This window comes from Colletotrichum abscissum (assembly GCF_030869225.1).
Source record: "Colletotrichum abscissum strain IMI 504890 chromosome Unknown Scaffold_18.1, whole genome shotgun sequence".
Taxonomy (NCBI): Eukaryota; Fungi; Ascomycota; class Sordariomycetes; order Glomerellales; family Glomerellaceae; genus Colletotrichum; species Colletotrichum abscissum.
The window spans coordinates 591,126-611,384 of NW_026850076.1; the positions used below are offsets into that span (position 1 = coordinate 591,126).

The 20,259-nt window shown below is 54.4% G+C and overlaps 7 protein-coding genes across 7 annotated transcripts; 4 read left to right on the forward strand and 3 right to left on the reverse strand.

Moving 5' to 3' along the window:
• Positions 1–571: 571 nt before the first annotated feature.
• CABS01_08193 (uncharacterized protein) lies at positions 572–5,318 on the forward strand (the record flags this gene model as incomplete). The annotated part of the gene is made up of 4 exons (XM_060541555.1): positions 572–622; positions 756–3,520; positions 4,091–4,218; positions 4,321–5,318. The coding sequence occupies 4 exons, from the start codon at positions 572–574 to the stop codon at positions 5,316–5,318; spliced, it is 3,942 nt and encodes a 1,313-aa protein (XP_060402359.1).
• Positions 5,319–5,569: 251 nt separating this feature from the next.
• Positions 5,570–6,828, reverse strand: CABS01_08194 (uncharacterized protein; the record flags this gene model as incomplete). Its single annotated transcript, XM_060541556.1, has 2 exons — positions 5,570–6,630; positions 6,708–6,828. 2 exons carry the CDS (start codon positions 6,826–6,828, stop codon positions 5,570–5,572), a joined length of 1,182 nt encoding a protein of 393 aa, XP_060402360.1.
• Positions 6,829–7,120: 292 nt separating this feature from the next.
• On the forward strand, positions 7,121–7,842 carry CABS01_08195 (ribosomal protein L19; the record flags this gene model as incomplete). The annotated part of the gene is made up of 2 exons (XM_060541557.1): positions 7,121–7,283; positions 7,346–7,842. 2 exons carry the CDS (start codon positions 7,121–7,123, stop codon positions 7,840–7,842), a joined length of 660 nt encoding a protein of 219 aa, XP_060402361.1.
• A 643-nt stretch (positions 7,843–8,485) lies between these two features.
• Positions 8,486–11,402, reverse strand: CABS01_08196 (trk family potassium uptake protein; the record flags this gene model as incomplete). The annotated part of the gene is made up of 3 exons (XM_060541558.1): positions 8,486–9,439; positions 9,494–11,205; positions 11,303–11,402. 3 exons carry the CDS (start codon positions 11,400–11,402, stop codon positions 8,486–8,488), a joined length of 2,766 nt encoding a protein of 921 aa, XP_060402362.1.
• Positions 11,403–12,431: 1,029 nt separating this feature from the next.
• CABS01_08197 (uncharacterized protein) lies at positions 12,432–12,617 on the forward strand (the record flags this gene model as incomplete). The annotated part of the gene is made up of 1 exon (XM_060541559.1): positions 12,432–12,617. One exon carries the CDS (start codon positions 12,432–12,434, stop codon positions 12,615–12,617), a length of 186 nt encoding a protein of 61 aa, XP_060402363.1.
• Positions 12,618–16,780: 4,163 nt separating this feature from the next.
• CABS01_08198 (DNA repair helicase rad25) lies at positions 16,781–19,249 on the reverse strand (the record flags this gene model as incomplete). Its single annotated transcript, XM_060541560.1, has 1 exon — positions 16,781–19,249. The coding sequence occupies one exon, from the start codon at positions 19,247–19,249 to the stop codon at positions 16,781–16,783; it is 2,469 nt and encodes an 822-aa protein (XP_060402364.1).
• A 473-nt stretch (positions 19,250–19,722) lies between these two features.
• On the forward strand, positions 19,723–20,209 carry CABS01_08199 (CHY zinc finger; the record flags this gene model as incomplete). Its single annotated transcript, XM_060541561.1, has 3 exons — positions 19,723–19,727; positions 19,783–19,826; positions 19,890–20,209. The coding sequence occupies 3 exons, from the start codon at positions 19,723–19,725 to the stop codon at positions 20,207–20,209; spliced, it is 369 nt and encodes a 122-aa protein (XP_060402365.1).
• Positions 20,210–20,259: the final 50 nt, after the last annotated feature.

Below are 20,259 nucleotides of genomic sequence, written 5' to 3' on the forward strand. Positions count from 1 at the left end.
GAATACGCAGTTTAAACCTTTAGTCTCAAGAAGTCCGGAGAGTCGGTGGGCGTTGAGTTCGTATTACTTGGAGCCTACAGGGGGCTAGCCCGTCCCAAAAAGTAGCGGAGGGGTTGCAATGATCTCAGCTTATTGGCTCCGCGTGGGAGTTGGGATGCTTTTTGAAGCTAAGGGCAGGGGTAGGGGTCGGCGGCGGGCGGGAACCAACGTGGGGTTGACACCCAACTTGGGGCGGCCAGCGGGCAGCCGGAGCCTGTAGGCCACTGGACCCGTCCCTTAGCATCCAATCCATTTGACGGGGTCACCTCACAGGGCGGTCTCTGACCATTTCTGACCCCGTACACACCTTTTCCCCTTCATGAACCCGTAAGCCTTTGAGCCTGTGAGGTGCTTCTGCTGCAGCGGCCACGGCGCGCCCAGCTTTCGGCCCCGCCACCCACCTCACCTAAGGCTCGCCTGACAGCCAGTCTTAAACCGACATGTTCCCCTCGCGATTCCGCTGGCCAAATCTCCTCATGACATTGTCTTTGTGTCCGGCAATCCAGGGATCGCGCGGAGCGATAGTTCCTGCATGGATTCCTCAAAGCCCGCACTCGACCTGGAGAGGGAGTTGACGTGCTCTGTAAGTGTCGTCTGATCCAATGCTCTGTAGCGTCGCCCTAGGAGAGGGGCACCTTTTTTCAAAACCCCCATTGGATTCTGCAGGACTCTAGAGATTATATGTGCGCTGACCGACTTTTCTTCTTGCCTTCTAGATATGCACCGAGCTCCTTTACCAGCCTCTGACTCTGCTCGATTGTCTACACACCTATTGCGGTGCCTGCTTGAAGGACTGGTTTTCTTTCCAAGCGCAGCAGGCCGAAAACTCACCGACCCCGCCCGCACCAGGGACAAACATCTTCACCTGCCCGTCATGTCGTGCGCAGGTTCGCGATACGAGGCACAATGCCACCGTCGCCACTCTCCTCGATATGTTTGTGGCTGCGAACCCGGACAGGAGGAGATCTGAATCCGACGTGGCGGAAATGGTGAAGAAGTACAAGCCAGGTGATCAGGTGCTGCCAGAAGTTAAGATTCCCGAGAGAACCCCGGAAGAGAGGCGCGCAGACGACGAAGAAAGGAGGTTACTGGAAGATGTGCGGGAGATGAGCCTCAGAGACGCCGGAGTAGACTCTTCCTCGGGACATCGACATCGACGGCGTAGAGAGGACAGCAGCTCTGCCGATGGACGAACCAGACGGAGCCGGGACCACAGTCGGGACAGCCGCCACACCCACAGACATGAGGGCAGTCGGAGACCGCGAGACGACGAAGGGAGGCCTACTGGGGACCAGCTGCAGCCGGATTCGAGGTCGGGCGAGCAAAGGAGACGGCGAAGGAGTGAGTCGAGACAGCGTGCCCAGGAGTCATCCGACATGAGGCGTCGGCAAATCGAGCACCAGTCGTCACTCAGATCACTCATAAGCTCGAGTGATTTGAGCGAGCGCGACGTGCAGAAGGAGATTGAGGATTTTGCTAGACAAATCCAGGAAGAGGGATTGTTGGATGGGCTCGATCTGGACAACATCGACCTGAGCCGGAACGATGAGCTGAGTCGGAAGATTACAGAAGCTTACAGACGACGGCAACGGGAGCGGGAGCGAGAACGAGAGCGCACCAGGGCCGAAGGAACGAGAAGAAGGGACACCAGTGGCCAGTCCAGGCACTCTCCAGATCGTGTGCAGGAGATCAGGTCAAGTGCATCAGACACAAGCAGGCCCAGTAGCAGGCAACGACCGCACTCAAGGTCAACTAGTGCAACTGGGTTTCCCGACGATCGCAGCCGGCCGCCACTCTCACAGAGCGCCCTGCATCTTGAAGTTCGACCAGAGGAGAGGCGGCGACGGAGGCGAACCTCGAGTGGCGGTCGCAGCGCGACGACACCCCTCCCAGCAACGCAGTCCGAGACCCGCGTCGCCACTCGATCGCAGACCGATCTGTCGTCACGAACACATTTTGGTGAAGCAGTCGCCCCGAGAACCGTCTTCACCGAGGCGAGAAGCTCGAGCACGCCATCAGTACCTACCACGACGCAGTCGCCGACGACCACCACTTCGCCAGCACCGCGCGAGCTGACCTTTGCCAACCGCATGACGAATTCTTCTGCGTTGGTGTCTTCCAACTTTGCCGCGTCTCCGCCCATAGAGCCGTTGTCGCCTCGGATGCAACGGCCAAACCGGCCGGCAGACTTGTCCATCATCAGCCAAGCAACTTCAGGCCCTGTCGGGCTAGGCTTGGGTTTGGGGATAGGGAGTCCGACCACCCCCGGCCATCAACGAACACGCTCGCAACTGTACCCGGAGCCCTCGATTACGTGTTCCCGCTGCGCAAAGCAGCATATCGAGTACGAGCTACACTACAACTGCGGCATCTGCGCCAGCGGAAATTGGAACATCTGCATCGACTGCTACAGGTCCGGCAAAGGCTGCTTGCACTGGTTTGGCTTCGGGTACGGAGCGTGGGCCAAGTGGGAAAAGGCTCGGCACACGGCACACGAGGACATACCCAGACCTCACATGCTGACGGCGAATCGTTACCTCCAGCCAAAGATCATCCCGGGTGGAGCGGAAGGTAGGCGAACTCTCACGACCGACGATCCGATGAAGCGGTTGGAAAGCGGCAACTTCTGTGCTCGATGCCAGGCCTGGGCGAACGAGTGCTTCTGGCGATGCGACTTTTGCAACTTTGGCGACTGGGGGTTTTGCAATAATTGCGTGAACCAGGGACGATCGTGCACACATCCGCTTCTGCCTCTGACGTACCAGCCTCAGCCATCACACACGCCACCTGCCAGTCCCAGGTCGCCTCAGCCGCCTCACGCGGCCGCTGTGCTGACGGGACCTAACATTCACAATATTGGCCCCTTTAAGCCCCTGACGTTCACGACGCGCTGTGACGTCTGCCAGGACCCTATCTCTCCCAACCACAGCCGATACCACTGCTTCACTTGTACCAGCTCAATCGAGCCGGACACGCAACCTGGCGACTACGATGTATGCACAAATTGTTACGCCAATCTTGAAGCGCGTGATCAAATCAGTCCCGAGAACGGGCACGCGGGCTGGCGCCGGTGTCTCAACGGCCATCGCATGATCGTGGTCGGCTTCCGCGACGGGCCGGGCGGGCAGCTGCGGCACATACTATCCGACCTCGTGGGCGGCCGCAATCTCCGCATCACGCAGTCGGATGGCACCGACGACCAGGCCCCGCAGAAGTGGTGGTGGCACGAGGGCGGGCAGACGAGGGAGCGCTTCGTCACCAGGGACGTTGCGGCGGACGCCCCGACAGGCGAGGGTCTCGCGCAGGGGTTCCCCGCGGACGGCGGCGTCGGGATGAGGGCGACAGCGACGTGGGCGTGGTATCCCAAGGCCGAGGACGAGCTGTTGTTCCCCAAGGGGGCCGAGATCCGGGAAATTGAGGACGTGAACGGGGACTGGTTCTTTGGGGTGTACATGGGCGCGAAGGGACTGTTCCCATCGCCGTACGTAAGGCGGCTTGATGATCATGCAGGATAGTAATTGGTCGGTGGTCATTGGGGGGAGCCTGAATAGTAAATGCCGTGATGAATGCATCGGCGACTTGGGCGAGCACGTATCCCCGTCTCGGATACTCTCCCATTAATAGGTGAAATGGATAATTCTTGGTTCATTGAGGATCGCTTCGTGAAACTTCTGTTTACCACGATGCTTTCGAACCGGATCTCGATGTCACAGTCACAATCAACAATCTTGAGAAACAAGGAGAAGGAATTGAGTCAATCCGGCTCGGCCGTCGTAGTCACCGACTGCCGGCCCCCGGCCCCGTCACCCGCGCGCCCCACACTGACGGCCGCTAGCGGCTCTGACGTGATTTCTAAAGCTGAACCCAATTGAAGAAAAGCCCCCCACTACGGATGCATGCTTGCAAGCTTAGAAAGCCGAATGCCGGAGACCCGTTTCCTCAGCACTTGGACTCAGATTCCCCAAGCTCTCTTCCTACCACACACCCGCAACACGGCCAACTGGTTTAGCTGAACACTTGAGCCCTGTCTTGAGGTAGCTCCCGCAATTAGAACGCCCAACATGAGCCGCATCGCCGTCCGTCGCTTTGCGACAACGGCCGTCCGCGCCATTGACCCGCCGACGGCTTACTCCCTCAACCTCTCCCGCGCGCAAGGCGTCGTCAAGGGCCTCACCGGCGGTATGTTCCCCCACACAGTCAATTCAGACCTTGCACGAGGGAAAGGGATGGATCGAACCCCCATCTGTAGCAAAATCCACTGACACCGAACCACCCCCTCAGCAATCGGCAACACCCCTCTCATCCGCCTCAACCGCCTCTCCGCCGAAACAGGCTGCGAAGTCCTCGGCAAAGCGGAATTCATGAACCCAGGCGGCTCCGTCAAGGATCGCGCCGCCCTCTACGTCGTCAAAGACGCCGAGGAGCGCGGCCTCCTGAAGCCAGGCGGCACCGTCGTCGAGGGCACCGCGGGGAACACGGGCATCGGCCTCGCCCACGTCTGCCGCTCCCGCGGCTACAAGCTCGTCATCTACATGCCAAACACCCAGTCCCAGGGCAAGATCGACCTCCTGCGGCTGCTCGGCGCGGAGGTCTACCCCGTCCCCGCCGTGGCGTTCGAGAACCCGGACAACTACAACCACCAGGCGCGCCGCCACGCCGAGAAGCTCGACAACGCCGTGTGGACGAACCAGTTCGACAACACGGCCAACCGCCGCGCGCACATCGAGACCACCGGCCCCGAGATCTGGGAGCAGACGGGGGGGAAGATCGACGCCTTCACCTGCGCGACGGGCACCGCCGGGACCCTGGCCGGCACGACGCGCTACCTCAAAGACGTCTCCGACGGCCGCGTGAAATCCTTCCTCGCCGACCCCCCCGGCAGCGTGCTGCACTCGTACGTCTCCTCGGGAGGGCAGCTCGTCGAGCGGAGCGGGTCCAGCATCACCGAGGGCATCGGCCAGGGCCGCATCACGGACAACCTGCAGCCCGACATTGGCCTCGTCGACGGGTCGCTGACGATCGCCGACGAGAAGAGCATCGAGATGGTGTACCGCTGCCTCGACGAGGAAGGGCTGTACCTCGGCGCCAGCTCGGCGCTCAACGTCGTCGCCGCCAAGGAGGTGGCGGAGAAGCTCGGCGAGGGGAACACCGTTGTGACGATCCTGTGCGATGGCGCGTATCGGTATGCGGAGCGGCTGTTCTCGCGCAAGTGGCTTGAGGAGAAGAAGCTTTTGGGGGCGATACCGAAGCATTTGGAAAAGTACATTGTTTTGCCTTAAGCAGTTTACTGGTCGTGGTTGTAGAGCGGACCTTTGTCTTTGGTCGTTGGTTGTGTGCGTATTGTGTTGTATACATAGATAATTTTACATATCAGCTGTACATAGCCCCTTTTTTGGAGCCTCTCTGATTCTTCCCCCCATCTCTTCGCTTTTCGTCACCCCCTTTTCTATCCTTTTCCTCATGCCTTGCTATTATCACACGTCATTCCTGCCCTCTCCCAAGCCATCGCTTCATCCTACACACCATGTGCTCACTCGGATCCAAAGAGCGCATTGTACGTCTTGAGCCCACGCTCGGCAGGGAACGTCTGGTTCTCAGCAACATCCTTCACCTCGGGCCCCAACGCCGCCGCAATGGCATTCAGCCGGTCCGCGATCGGCTTCTCCACCACGCGCGCGGCCAGGAACAGGCCGTGCAGGATCGGGCTCGCGTACGAGAGGTACTGCGTCCGGCTGTGCACGAGGTACGCCACGCCGTCGACGCGGTCGGCGTACGCCTCGGCCGGGTGGAGCTGCAGCAGGCCCTTGCCGGCGGGCCACCGCTCGACGAGCTTCCTGGCCAGGCGGCCGACCTTGCCGTCCACGTCCTTGCTGTCGTTGTGCTTGACGGCCAGCACCGCCGACAGGTGCAGCGCGGCGCCGATGATCTGCGGGTCGTTGTAGAGGGCGAAGCGCTCCTGCTCGGGAGTCGCGGCGCCCTCTTGAGCGAGCTGCCTCTTTCTGAGCTTGCGGGCGTTGGGCGCGTGGCCCTTGTCCTCGAGCATCTCGAGCACGATCTCGGCCCACCGCAGTGCCTGCTTCGTCTTCTCCTGGTCCCACTCGCTCTCGACGGCGCGCATCTGCACGAAATGCAGCACTTCGTTGACCTTTTCCGAGTTGTCGAGCTTCATCCCCGTCTTGCGGACCTGTCTCGCCGCCTCGATGATGGTGTAGATCTGGCCCTGCTGGCCGGCGATGCGAATCATCTTGGCAAAATCCGTCTGGCTGTAGTGGCGCCCCGCGGTGCGCATGCCCGAGAGCAGGCGGCCAAAGTTGTTCCAGTCCTGCGGGGTCTCCATGGCGCGGAGAGCCTTCCAGGTGATGTCGCGCGAAGGGGGGAGGGCCTCCTCGTTGATGTGGTTGAAGCGGTGCTCGAGACCGTCGATCTCGAGGTACACAGGGTCATTTTTGAGGCGGTGCTTGAGCTTCTCGGAGAAGACGCGCTTGCGCTGGTGGATGGGGAGGTGGTAGGGGAGGATGATGTTCGTCTGGATCTCCTCGAGGATCGGGCCGAGGCCGGGCGTCGTGGTCTTGTCGAAGAGAACTTGGGGGTCTGTGGAAGAACGGCAAGCTGTCAGCGAGACTTTCTTCATAGGATCAATGCGAGATATACATCACGAGACGACGTACTTTGACGGGCAGGCGTCTGACCAAAGGACCGCTGCTGCTGCTGCTGTGCCATGCACGCCGGCTGATCCCACACCGACGCCTTTGCGCCCCTAAGGGCCCTTCCCATTAATATCCTTGACATGATGGGCGATTTGGGTTGTGTATAAGCTCGTCAGAGGCTTCCTATCCGTCGTCGGCGAAAAGGGAGCTACTCGGGATGGCCTGCAGGGTAGCCACCCAAAATTTTGGATCGAACGAGTCTCCCGGCCCGGCGGCTCCGCATCATTGATGCACCGAGCCAATCACAGCCCGCAATTCGCACCTCGAGCCTCTTGAACTTTTTGAACCCTTTAACCAAGCTCTGCCTGTCGTCGCTCGATCAGACGTAGTTGCATCGTCTCGTCCCGTCCCCACGACAAGACACCATCACCACAATGAACGCCACAAGTCTCTTGCGGCCGATGGGCTGCCTGAAGACGGCCCTCCGCCAGACGCGGCACCAGAGGCTCCTCGCCCGGTCCATGGCCACCGCCGCCGCCCCCGAGCCGCCATCATCTACACCCTCACCGGCGACGCCCTCAGTGAAGCCGTCCTACTGTACGGCGAACATCACCCAACTGCCACACGAGCCCCAAGCAAGCTGACAAACCACATCACAGACGGCCCCCGCAACAAGCCAACCTTCGCAGTCTACCCTCCCCTCCCCTCAATCCGCCAAACAACCCACAAGAACCCTCTCCCCTCCCTCGACGCCGCCCAACGCACAACCCTCGACCCGACCGGCGCCCGCACCCGCCTCTTCGACCCAGCCCGCCCCGACGCCGCAAAAGTAGGTGACGTCCTCATGGTGACCACAAAATCGGGCGAGCCCTTCTCCGGAGTATGCATGTCCATCCGCCGCCGCGGCGTCGACACGGGCATCCTCCTCCGCGGCCAGCTCATGAAGGTCGGCGTCGAGATGTGGTACAAAATCTACTCCCCGACCGTCATCGGCATCGACATCGTCTGGCGTCGTCCCAAGCGCGCGCGCCGCGCCCGCCTGACGTACCTGCGCAAGCCCAAGCACGACATGGGCAACGTCGATCACCTCGTCTTTGCTTGGAAGAAGGAGAGGTACGGCACGCGCAGCAAGGGCAGGGCCGGTTCGAGGTTTTAAAAGAGATTGGGGAAGGATGCAAGAAATAGGCGGGATGGGACGGTCTATCTCTTCTTAGGGGCTTTGTCTACAAGATGAAGACGAGATACCGATTGGAGAGGACCCGTTTGCGTGAAGGAGTAAGGCTTGTACGTTGGTGGAATGTACGATTAGGGAAAAAAACGGGCGAGCTGTACAACATTGGCCTGTGTAGAGTCGTGTACATGAGCAAAATCACATAAAATATACTAGAGGCCGTGATGGCTAGTAGAGAATGATATCGAGTGACATGGTGACTGAAAAAGGGGCGGACGACCAGGTCACGACGACAAATACATTCAACAACAATGTCTCTTGGGTCGGTCATGTCGAGGCCTGAGTTAGAGCAGATACTCAGCAGCATCATCACAGAGTCACATCAAGGATTGAACGCGCATAGGTGTTCATCAATCGTCATAAGTGTACTGTACAGTATACTAAGAATGTACAGTGAGAACAAACGCCAAAATCAAAAGTCTGTCCGCGGCCTGAGCCATCTAGTCCGCCTTGGTTTTATAGAAACGACTGGATTCCGCGCCAATAAAAAAAATGTGCCCACCCTGATTACTCCATAGTACAAACTCCTTGCAATGTATGCTCCTTTTTCCTTTTCTCACAAAACAGGTCAAATCGCGGGTCTTGCGGGTGTAGTGACTACTCTCCGCGGAGGCGCTGTGATCACGTCGCTGTCGGTATCCGTAGTCTCGTCATCGACGGGCTCCGTGTTGCGTCTCCTCATATCCTCAGCCATCGGCGGCCGTTCGTCGACACCAAATGATCTGCTGCGTCTGGAGAGATTGGTGAGGCTGTCTTCGTGTGGAATCACGGGGCCAGGGTGAAGGAATTGAGTAAAGATGCCTTGACCCCTGTTCGTGCTCATTCTTCTCGACCTCAGGTTTGACCTCGTGGCGCTGAGTGCAGTTCCCGTCGATGCGGCAGTAGCAGACCGGACCAGAACTGGCTGCGCCTCGGCGGCTTCCTTCTCGAACCGAGATTCGCTTGGCAAAAGAACAGCGCGATCCAAGCCGTAGGGGAGACCACGATGGCGACCACGGATTTGCATTGCAATCATGATGAGCTTGCCTCCAGTGGTGAACTGAGAGCAGAGGGAAGCGTTGACGTTGGGATAACCCAGACTCAACCCGACCGTACCGTATGCACTCACGATCTCGAACAAGACCGAGTAGACGTCAAAGTCCTTGTTTTGAATCCTCTTGCCTTCTGTGATGGCCAGAATGAAGAGCCCCAAGAAAACGTACCACAAATCGAAAGAAAGTTGGCGACGCAAATGGGTACCGACGTATGACCAGGCGCTATTCTCGTTGGTACCCTCCATATCCTCGTCAGGGCTGTGGTAAACACCCAAAGATCTCTCTTCGTACACATTGGTGCGACGAATGGAGATGGCGATTGGAAACACGGAGATGTACATCATAATCATATATGACACTTGCACAGCAGGATGCAACAGCGAAATGTTGACAACCGAGAAACCTGCAGTTCTGGTCGACGCAGCCTGGAAGATACCATCCACAATGCGAACGTGCACCGGCAAATGGCTCACAGCGTTATCGTTCAGCTACAAGTAGTGTCAGTCAGCGTAGTTCAGTTATGGGTAGCGAGAATGACTTACATCCAGCAGGACAAAGAACAGCAGGTCAAGAACGTTGAGGCCGATGAGAATGATGAACAGCCACCAGGTAGCGCCCGCTGGGAAAAGCAGAGTGAAGCAGCGACGCGGGTGGTCCAACAAGAAGCGTAGTTCCTCCCATAGTCCTGTGCGTTTTGGCACAATCTTGGAGAGAATCCAAATGACGACTCGGAGCATGATGGGGAAGCCGGTGTTGCCAATGATGATCAGGAAAGACATGATCAACAGGATGAAGGACGCGTCGTTGAACGAGTTCATGCTGTCAGGCGTGAGTGTAAGTCCCAAATCATTGAAGGCCGAGTTCGCCGTGAAAACACCCCACCACGCCTTGCTAACACCCGAGTTCTCCACGATAGCGGCGTACTTGGCATTGGAGCTCGTGTAGATCCAAGGAAGGAAGCAGGTGATGGCGAAGAGCGAGAAACCCCAGAAGTAGCAGAGCAAGATGACGGCGAGTGTCCTCAGGGAGCGGTATTCGATACCACCCAATTCCTCGCGCTGCTCAATGGTCAAGCCCGGGAAGGCTGAGTTGCGTCCCATGGTAGGCGTGAAACTCAGATACGGCATGTCCTCGACCTTTTCGCGGGTCAATGCAGTCCTGATGGTGTCGAATGTCTTGCTCCTGACTCTCGCAAGAGGGTTTTCAGAGCTGCTGCCTTCGCCGTTGTCACTGCTGCTACCCTTAAAGAACTGCTTGGGCTTGCGGAGCGAGAATGGAAAGATTGTTCTACCAATCACCTCGGCTTCATCCGCAATCTCGTCCTTGACCGTTCTCTCGGTATCCCTAGGTCGCTCAGGCTCCTCGATTTTGATCGTCTGTGGGCGGTGGACATTGTTGCCGATGCCATCCGCCAAGTTGTTCGCTCCGCCATTAACGTGGATATGCGGAATACTGCCGTCTCTCTCGTCTTCGGGCTCAGGTGCTGCATCGTCTTCGACTCGCTTTGGTTTCATGCCCTTCTCTGCGTCTCTGGGGTTCGGGATTCGCAGGGTCTCGTCAGGCCCAGCTCGTTGGCGCTCAAGAATGGCAAAATGGGCGGGCGAGTGCGGTGATGGAAGCTTGACTTCCGGTTCCGTGCCGTCGCTTCGGAAGACATGTTGGGCAAAGGTGATTCGACCTTGGGTGATGTCTGTGCCGGTTTCTTCCTGGGTTTCGGGTGCTCTGGCGGGCGAGTGTTCTCCCGAGTTATGTGCTGGGGTGTTGGGGACGGGCACAAAGCCATTGCTCCCCGGCGAGATGCGGCCATCCTCATCCTCCTTCATATCGAGTAGAATTCCATCATTGGTCATTCTCGAGCGGTGGCCATTGGTGTGCATGACCTTAATATTGCGCACGCTCAGACGGCCCCTCTCAGCCTGGTTCAAATCATCTCTCGCGCGGGACTTGGACTTTGAAATGGTGTTTCTGCGTTGTTGGCGAGCCTCGCGGACAACTCCTTGGAATCGCTTCTCGAACCAGTACAGTCGGAGGAACACAACAGAAGAGTGAATGGTGATGGGGTTCGAGGTCATGGTAAAGAAGTAGAGGCATGCTTGCTGAAAGGTGTTGAGTAGGTTGACGTCGACTGTGTTGAGACCGGCTTGGGTGTTGGCGCCACTTGCGAAGTAGAGTGCATCAATGTAAGCCAACTGACCGCCGGCCGAGGCAAAGATGAGGATGGAGCCCAGTATGGTGAGACTGACAATCCAAAAGTCTGAAGGGGGAGCGCGGTGCGCAGATTAGTGCTGTGCGCAGCGCAAGGCCTTGTGGGCACTGGGGATAGATGGTAGTTGGGATGGTGGTGAACTTACAGTGAGCCGATATGAAGTTGAAATGGGGCTTCTTGGATATAAAAGAAGGCTTGGCTGCCCGGAGCTGGTCGAGCAGCCAGCCGCGCGCGGTTTCGAGCATTTCTCTCGGATCGCGAAAATGGGCTTTGTTGGTGTTGTTGATGTAATGGAGGAAATTCCCCTCCGGTTTAGAACCAGAGCAGACAAGACATCGGCCTTCGGGGGGAATAGGTATAAGAGAGGTGGTGCAGTGAGAATGGGCGAAATGGCCCAGGCCTTGGCACTGTGGCTGTGGCTGTAAAGCTTTCTAGTCTAACCGTCCTGGTGTAGAGGTCGAGGATTGGATGACGGCTAAGCTGGAATTCATGACGATCAATTGGTATGGCGAAAGGTGGATGGGGTAGCAGTAGCCAGCCGTAGCAAGTGTGACATCAGTTTTGATCGTCTGTTGTTGTTGCAGGGCAGGTAGGTTTAGTCGGAGGGCGCAATGGAAGAGGGAAAAAACAGGATGGAGAAAGAAGAGTCGAAGTATCCTGAACGCAGTACGGAGTACAGGTTATTGTGTGGTAATGCGTGCTGAGGTATGGATGGCCTTGATCGGACGGGTCAAAGAAATAAGATCAAGATCAAACTTGGTGCTACAAGTGTCGCAGGTGCAGCCAAGCAAGATTGGATTGCAGATGCCGACGCCAGATGAGCCAGGGAGCAAGCACACTGCACCACTACTGCTCGAAGTGGGAAGTGGCTCAACACTTGGCTCTTCACAAGGAAGAAGCAACCTGAGCTGCAGGCGTGACTGTTCGTATGACAAAGGTCAACGAGAGCAGAAAGATGGGAAAGAAGTGCCAGACTGGATTAATGTACCAGGTAGGCAGATATTTGTGCTCTCCTACCCACCCCCCACGGCCCAAGACGAAACGAAGGCGTCAATCCAATTTTTCCCTCGCTGTTATTATTTTTATTTTATTTTTCCTTAATCAGAGAAAGGGAGGGAAGCAATCGGCTTGCGGGCGTGTCGGGGGGCGTAAGTACCTTAAGCTCTGGACGCTTGCCCTGGAACTCTGGACTGTGGAGTTGACAGTTGACCGCAAAGAGGTCCTTGTGGTCAGCCATCCAACCGCGGTGCATCCAGCAGCATCCACAGTCTGCAATGTCCACTCTTATCCTTGCCGTGGAACTGGAGACGCCAGAGGTAACCGTCCCGTCAGCACTTTCGACTTTGGACTGGCACCATTGGAACCTGGCATGGAAACTCGGTGGAAAAGTGTGTCGAGTTCGACCGACGCAGACCCTTTCCTTGCGGTGCCTGGGCGATAGGTACTCCGTACCGAGCTAAGCTTTTCCTGGCACTGGGAAGTACCTGCGGCTCCACCGCGGATGGAACAGAAGAGATACATCTCAGATGTACCCTAGGTACTTCGTCGCCAGTGCACCTCTGACGAGAACGATGCACTATTTAACTCCATCGTTTTGCATTACTAAAGGATTACCGCAGTATATATAGACGCTACCCTACCCTCAAATTCCGTACTATTTAATTTTAACTTTTTTTTTACTTATCTTTTTTTCTATTTTACCCTCTCCCTCGTTAAGGGATCGCTAAAATCGTAGTTTTAATAACTTATTAATAAGTTAATATTATTATTTAAAAATAAATAACCTATTTTTATATATAAATATTAAAAATCTTATTATTATAAAAATAGTAATAAATATATTAAAATATTTAAAAAAGCTTTTTAATAAACTTTTAATACTATTTAAAATAATTATTTTTAAGTTATAAAAAAAAGCTAAGGTATTATATTAATATAACCCTATTTATTTTATTAATATTAATAATACTTTTTTTAATATAAAATATATTAATAATATTTTATAGCTATATTATTATACTTCGTAAATCGTACTTAATAATAATAAGGATTTTAGTATTTTTTTTTAAGTTTTTATTAAAGTTATTATTATAAAGTTAATTTAGTTATTAATATTTTAATAAGTATTTTAACTTAACTTAGAGGCTCTTATAGCTCTTAATAAGAGGTTTTTAAAAAACTTATAATTAGACTTTTTATTTATTATAAATAAAGCTATTATAATTAAAATTATTATAATTAAAATTATAATAATTAAAACTATAATACTACTTATAAATCTTAATAATAAGTAGTTAGTAATATAATTATTTTTTTTTATAATAAGTTTAAAAAAGTATTTTAATTTAAGTACTAAGTAGGTATTATATTATTTTATTAAAACTATATTCTTATACTTATGACTTAGAAAGAATTAACTTTCTTCGATAATAAAGTACTTAGACGAGAACGATGGAGTGGGCCGTGGAAGGAGGGAGCCTCGAGAATCGAGATTACAACGGGCAGCACCTCACCTCACCGCACCTCACCTTACCACCTTGCGTGCTTACCGAGTGTGTACGGAGGATCAGAACATCTCGGGAGCACCGCGGATGCGGCTGCAGTCACCTCACGTCAGTCATATCAGGGCTGATCACCTCACACTGGCCTGCACCACCTTACCTCTTGCATAACTTTTTCTAGACCATTGGATGGTTGATCGCACCAAATATCCCCTGCTACAGCAGATGGATGCAGCATCATGTCGAAAACTTGTCGGAATGATCGCCAATCATATGCGCACATCATTCATGTGCTACTATCTTTATGCGACATCCAGCATCGGCGTCCGCCCGCTCGAGTCTTGGTCCTTTAAACCCCCATGCGTTACTACACAAGGTACCTACTTGGGAGTTGGGACAGCTTGCAACACGCCTGCACCCCCAGCACGCTTCGGTCTGCTCCGATCTCGTCCACCGGTCTGTCTTAACGTGGCACCAAACACTTAGCCTGCCATTTTAATGGTTACGCAAGGTAAGATTGGTTGCGACTCGCGAGATCTGTTTCGTGGCGTACCATTCCAAGACACGCCAGAAACAAAATCCCCTAAAATCCCTAGAATCCCCCAACCAAGCTGGCGGAGGAGTGCCAAGTAACTTTAATTTTAGGTGGGTCAGCAACATGTCGCCCGTCTGTCCAAGCAGACACTCGCACGCGTGCTGTTCACGCCCAAAGGAGCAACAAGAGCAACTGCATCGTGACAGGGGCACCACGTCCTACCCTCCCTCCCACGCCAGCCTCTGGTGTACACTACATGGCTCTAGTACGTCATTTTGTGCCAGCACATCTCATCTCTTACCCTCCTTCGCTGCATCTCATGGCCTTCTTCGACGCTGTCCATTCCTGATATTCCTGAATGACCATCTTCTCAGCTGCAGTTAGCGCAACTCCAGCATGTGAACACATGCATACTTACCCAGCACTACCTAATGGGCCAGCCAAGACATCCCACTACGTTTGATATATATGTACAGCAATGGCAGTACTACCATCGACCTAAGATGCAGTCTAGGTATCCCACACAATTAGTGCCCCTCAACTGGTCTGTCTACGAATACTCGGTGCAGGCGTACGGAGTACCTACACATGTACGTATACCAAAGTCAAATTCGTCCGTTACTCCCATTAGCACCGCGAATCCGGGGTTTTACCACCGGTACCTGACGAGCAAGCGTCTGGCATTTTTGCGACCGCCTCACAATCGGTGGGAAACTGGCTAAACTCCCAGACGCGCGCACCATCAATATTCCCGTGGTCACAATACCACCGACGAATAATGCCTCTCTACCCCTATACATTGAAACGGCGTGGCACTTCGCCTCCAACAGGACATCCCGGCCGAGAAGACCATCAGTCCGACCAAGCTCCCGGCGAGTGGTACCTTGTCTTGTCAGGGAACATCCAATCCCCTACCAGAGACACTCATTCGCTGCCCGTGGCTATGGTAATGTTATTAAGCAGGTGCCATTTGCAAGCCACGGCAGCCTGTGAAACTCGTCGGCGTCCCCAGGAGCATATCCCTCATCCTGATGCCCATTGACTCTTTTTAGGCGCAACATATCTCTTACAACGGGGGCCTTTCAGTCGTCAGCACTGCCCAACCGATGATCTATGGATGCCTGTCTGGGGAACCCGTACGTCCCGTTTGTTGGCTTTACCACAGTAGAGGCAAAGTCGCCTGAGAAGAACAGTTGATCACCAGCTCAACCACACTGGCTTATCCTTTGCCGATAAGGAACTCGCGGAAAGGCAATGCGCCTCCAATACGGCATTTCTGACATGCTCACTGTCAATCACAACCCTAGCCTGCGGACTGCCGGTCGCTTCTTGCGTCCGTCGCATCGACCAAGTCCAGACCTAGCACACCATCCGCCGTGTAGAGAGCCGATAACCACTGCCATTTGCCAAGCACTCTCCGTGACACAGGTCATTTCTCACTCTCACCACCTCAACACGACGTCGTCGCCAGCATATTCCACCACCGCCTTCCTCTACTTGTTCACCGCCATGCCGCCATTACTGCTGTACACCTCTTCCGGCGTAGCGAGTCCTGCATGCGATTTGTGAGATGGCAACGGTACGGGTACATAGGACGCTCATCTCTTAACCTGGACGCCAAGTATCCCTCCGGGCCTCCAGTACGAATACCCCAGCCGCGCGGAACAATGCCCAGATCTGCCAGATAGGCAACGCAAGATGATGGTAAATGCAGCAATCCGACTCAACCCGCTGTCTGCCAAGACCACACACATTTGCTTCTGATTCATTCGCCCATGCGGCCCACGTGAAGGGCTTGGTAGGTTCTGACCGAAAGATCCTATCCGGCCGCATAGATGGGCCTAGAAGAAAAGCCAAACGATGTGTTGATGTTGTTGCGCGTCCTACCCCCGGTCTTCGACTACAAACGGGAGAAAGGGGGTGGCATACTGGCGACTCGAGTGTTCGCTCTACCCGTACTCACTTTTTTGACCTTTTCTTGAATTCTCGTTACAGCCGTAACTAGATAGGACTTTGATCGATTGATATCGTTAAGATACCCCGGGAATGACGCTCACCAAAAATAGCTATGCACCCATGGAATCCAAAAATCCAATCTTGTTTTACGAGCCGTTTTTCGACAGTCGCAACCACGATTTCGCCGCGTTTGTTTTCCTTTTCTTCTTCTTGGTTCTTGTTTGCCTTTGCCAGAATCAACTCCTTCGTGAACCTGGAATAGCGGAAAAGGGAGAAGTGAAGCCCACGAAAAAAATTCCCTTTCTTGTTGGGGAGACCGGACGAGTCGAAAGTAGATTATAGCCCAATGGCATGGACGATTATCCCTCGTTGGATATTGTCTGCGTATTCCTAGAGATAATACTGACCATATTTGCATGGGCTTGGCACAACAGCTTGGGCCTTTGGCTTGTCATCGAATAATATCGTATCATGTGCAGATTTATCTGATCTTTCCCACCGCAACCAGTCTTGCGCCTCCACGGCGTGTTTGTGTATGATCTATAATACAGTGAAGCGGCTTCAAATTCACCGTTTGCCTTTCCCTAAATTCCCCACCCACAGACGCCGTAAACCCGTTCGTGATTGCAATCTATCGCTTGGCCTTCTCTCTCTGGATCTTCTTGAAGAAGGCACTGCTCTCTCCCTTTGCCTTCTTGAGCTTGACCCTCTTGTTTTGCTCCATGTAGGCCATGTCCTGTCCACCCGACAGGTCGCCCAGCAGACCAGCCGTCCTCCTCGCGGCGGCCTTCTTCCTGCCCCTGGCCGGCGCGCGGCCCATCGTGCCGCTGTGGAACAGGTCGTCAATGACCTCGTCTTCGCCGCCCGCCTCGTTCTCGATGAGGACCTTTTGCAAGAGCTCTCGTCTCTCGCTCGCCGCGGCGTAGGCTAGGCCAGGTGTCTTCTCGATGTTGGCGAGCTGCGTGATGACCTTGAAGGCGTAGCCCTGGTCGACCAGGAACGCCTGTCTCTTGGAGGAGTAGTACATCTCCTGGGTATCCTTCGACACCAGGGAATAGAAGAAGGCATTGAAACCCTCGTCGTTTCTCCTCTTGGCTCGCAAGATACGGCCGAGTCGCTGCGCCTCTTGACGACGAGAACCGTAATGTGACGAGATCTGAATGAGACAGGTAGCCTCGGGAAGATCGAGGGATGTGTCACCAATCTTTGACAAGAATAATGTGTTGACTTGAGGGTTATGCTGGAAGTTTTGCAGAATGTTCATGCGCTCTGCCTGTCCAGTGCCGCCGAAAATGTAAGCCTTCTCCAGCTTCTCAGCATATGTCTTCAAAGCGTAGACGTTGTCCGAAAAGACAATGATCTTGTCGCCTCGAGACTCGTGGTAGTTGATGAGGTACTGAGCGGCTTGGAACTTTCTCGGGTTCATGATGTACAGCAGCGCGCGTTTTCTGGCCGACGCCTTCAAGTACTCATCGTAGAATTCCGTAGTCATGGGGCACCAGACCTCAGCGCATTGAACCTTGGCAATGTGGCCTTGTTCGCTGAGTTCCATCCAGTTCGCCTCGTATAACTTGGGGCCAATCAAAAAGTTCAGATCTGAGATCTTGTCATCTTCACGAAGCAGTGTGGCGGTCAAGCCAAGCTTCGAATGCGTCTTGATGGACGAGGTGACCTTTCTGAAGATATTGGCGGGGACAACGTGGACCTCGTCCAGAAGCATCAGACCCCATTCTCGCGTCTGCAAAAAGTCCATCATCTTCTTGGCCTCGTGAGAACGCTCCCTGGTTTGCGTCACCATGGAGTATGTGGTCACAATGATACCGGTGTTACCCGGGAAGATTCTGCCCTTGTTGTCTGACGTGAATGCTTCGATATCCTCTGGCTTAATGTTGGACCACTTGAGGAATTCGTTTCGCCATTGCACGACAGACATGGAACTGGTGCAGAGGACGATGACGCCCTTCTTGACGGTGCAAGCTGCGGTGATACCGACAAGCGTTTTTCCAGCACCGCAAGGAAGGACGATCAGACCGCTCTTGGCTCGTCCATTACCAAACATCTTGCTCAGACTCTTTTCTTGGTAGGGTCGAATCAAGGTGCCCGGGCGCAAGTCGATCTCCAGGTTCGGGTTGGCCTCATCTCGTCGGAAATCGTACTCCTCCAACACCGGATACTCCAGTTCAAGACACCTCTTCTGAACGGTCTCGACTGCCTCGTCCCCGATCTCAAAGGCATGCGTGATCTCCTGATCGTCATCGTCGTCATCGTTCAGTGCCGCGTAGACCTCGCCCTCCTTCACCTCACCCTCGCGTCCCTTGGCCTTTTGTTCTTCGGCCTGTCGCACACCAGCAGCATTGGCAGTGCCTGGAATGACCAGAGGGCCCTGTTTCGGAGCCGCTATTGTGGTAATCTCCTCCGTACCGTGTACTCGCAGCGGTCCGATGACGGAGTCTTTCAGCAGCTTCTGCAGGATGACCGGATCCGTACTCTCGACAAAGTATTTCGTATTCTTAAGCACCAGCTTGACTTTGCCGAAACTTTGCGTGCAGCCCTCGATGAACTTGCGAATGCTGTCGGGCAAAGGCATCTTCAGAAACCGATCGAGAGTGTTGATGATATCCTGGGGTGACAAGCCCACAGAGACCGCAGCGTACAAGCTGTGTGTCGTGAGCGCATATTCGTGAACGAAGGACGGCCGGGAAATTGGTTCGGCAATGGTGATGAGGAAGTCCTGTGCTTGCTCGGCCAGCGGGTTGAAGCTTTCGAGGAAAATACGGCCTTTGGCAGGGTCGATCCAGAGCGGGCGATTCTGATAATCGGGTTTCAGCTGGAGGAAGGAGAAGTCGCGCTTCTTCTTGAATAGTCCAGTCATGGATTCATGACCGTTCGTCTTGGGCCTGTCCAGGTACGCCTCGACGGAGAACTTGTCGACGTTCTTCTCGAGATTCTCGTCTTCCGACTCGCTCACGGGATCCGCTACCGATTCATTATCGCTGGCGATACTCCTGGGGGTGGCGCCCCCAGGTGTTGAAGCTACAGAGCCCTTTCCTGCCTTGAAGCTGCCGGTGGCGGCCCCTTGAGCCTTCCTCTTCGGTGGCATCGTGACAGGATTGCGGGTTGTTGGGGGGGGAGATAGGAGATGGATGGTGGGCAAATCAAAAAACCTAGGAAATGGATGGATGGATGATGTAGCCTGCAGGCACGCATCGGAGAAAGGTAAGCAACTCTAAGCGTCGGCGTTAAAGTGGTACCTAAGGTTTCGCAGGCAAAGGGTACGGCCTACAGGGGTGGCACCCTTTGTCACTGGCCGGCACCTTAAGTGGAGACCACTACAGAGCGACTTCGCGGGGTGCAAGGTGTAGGTCAGTAAGGTAGGTACCGGGAGGGAAGACTTGGGCGATAAATCCAGACCCCGCCAAATTTATCAGCACCGCCAAATCTTTGATAGAAGATTCTCCCCATTGCCTCGTCTTGCCAACTCATAACCGCGACACATTCGATTTGACCAGTCGACCGCGACGCACCTGTAACCACAACGCGATCTAGTGCTTTATACCGCGAAGACAGCCCGCTATGTGGTGAGCCAAACGAGAACCCACAACCCCTGACCGACAAGCTAACATATCACCACAGCAAACACATTCTCAACGCGCAAGTCGCAATCAGGTCACCCTGCTGTGCGTCGAACCCCCTCTGCCCCTAACCTAAGCTACACCCGACTAATTTGATTGCCTTCCTAGGCAAAAAATGGTTCGACTGCGCCGAGTGTCACCATGAGCAGGAAAAGCACCCCCTGCTCCAGAGCCTTGAAATGGTCTTTGCTTGCAAGAAGTGCAAAAAGTGCTTCCGCAAAGACGCCCAGGAATTCGAAGATGCCGACGAATACTGCCCGCACTGCGATAACCACTTCGTCATTGAGGCAAAGACACCCAAGGCAGCCATCTCCGTTGAGGGCGAAGACGCGCGCAAGGACAGCCGCATGATCAAGGACGAGCGTGTCCGCCAAATCGCCGGACGCTCAATATTCGACCCAACAGACGATGCGGACAAGCTGGGCTAAACTGTGGGGGGATTTTAGCTGGTTTACGAGCATCAGTGTGGCAGCAAGCG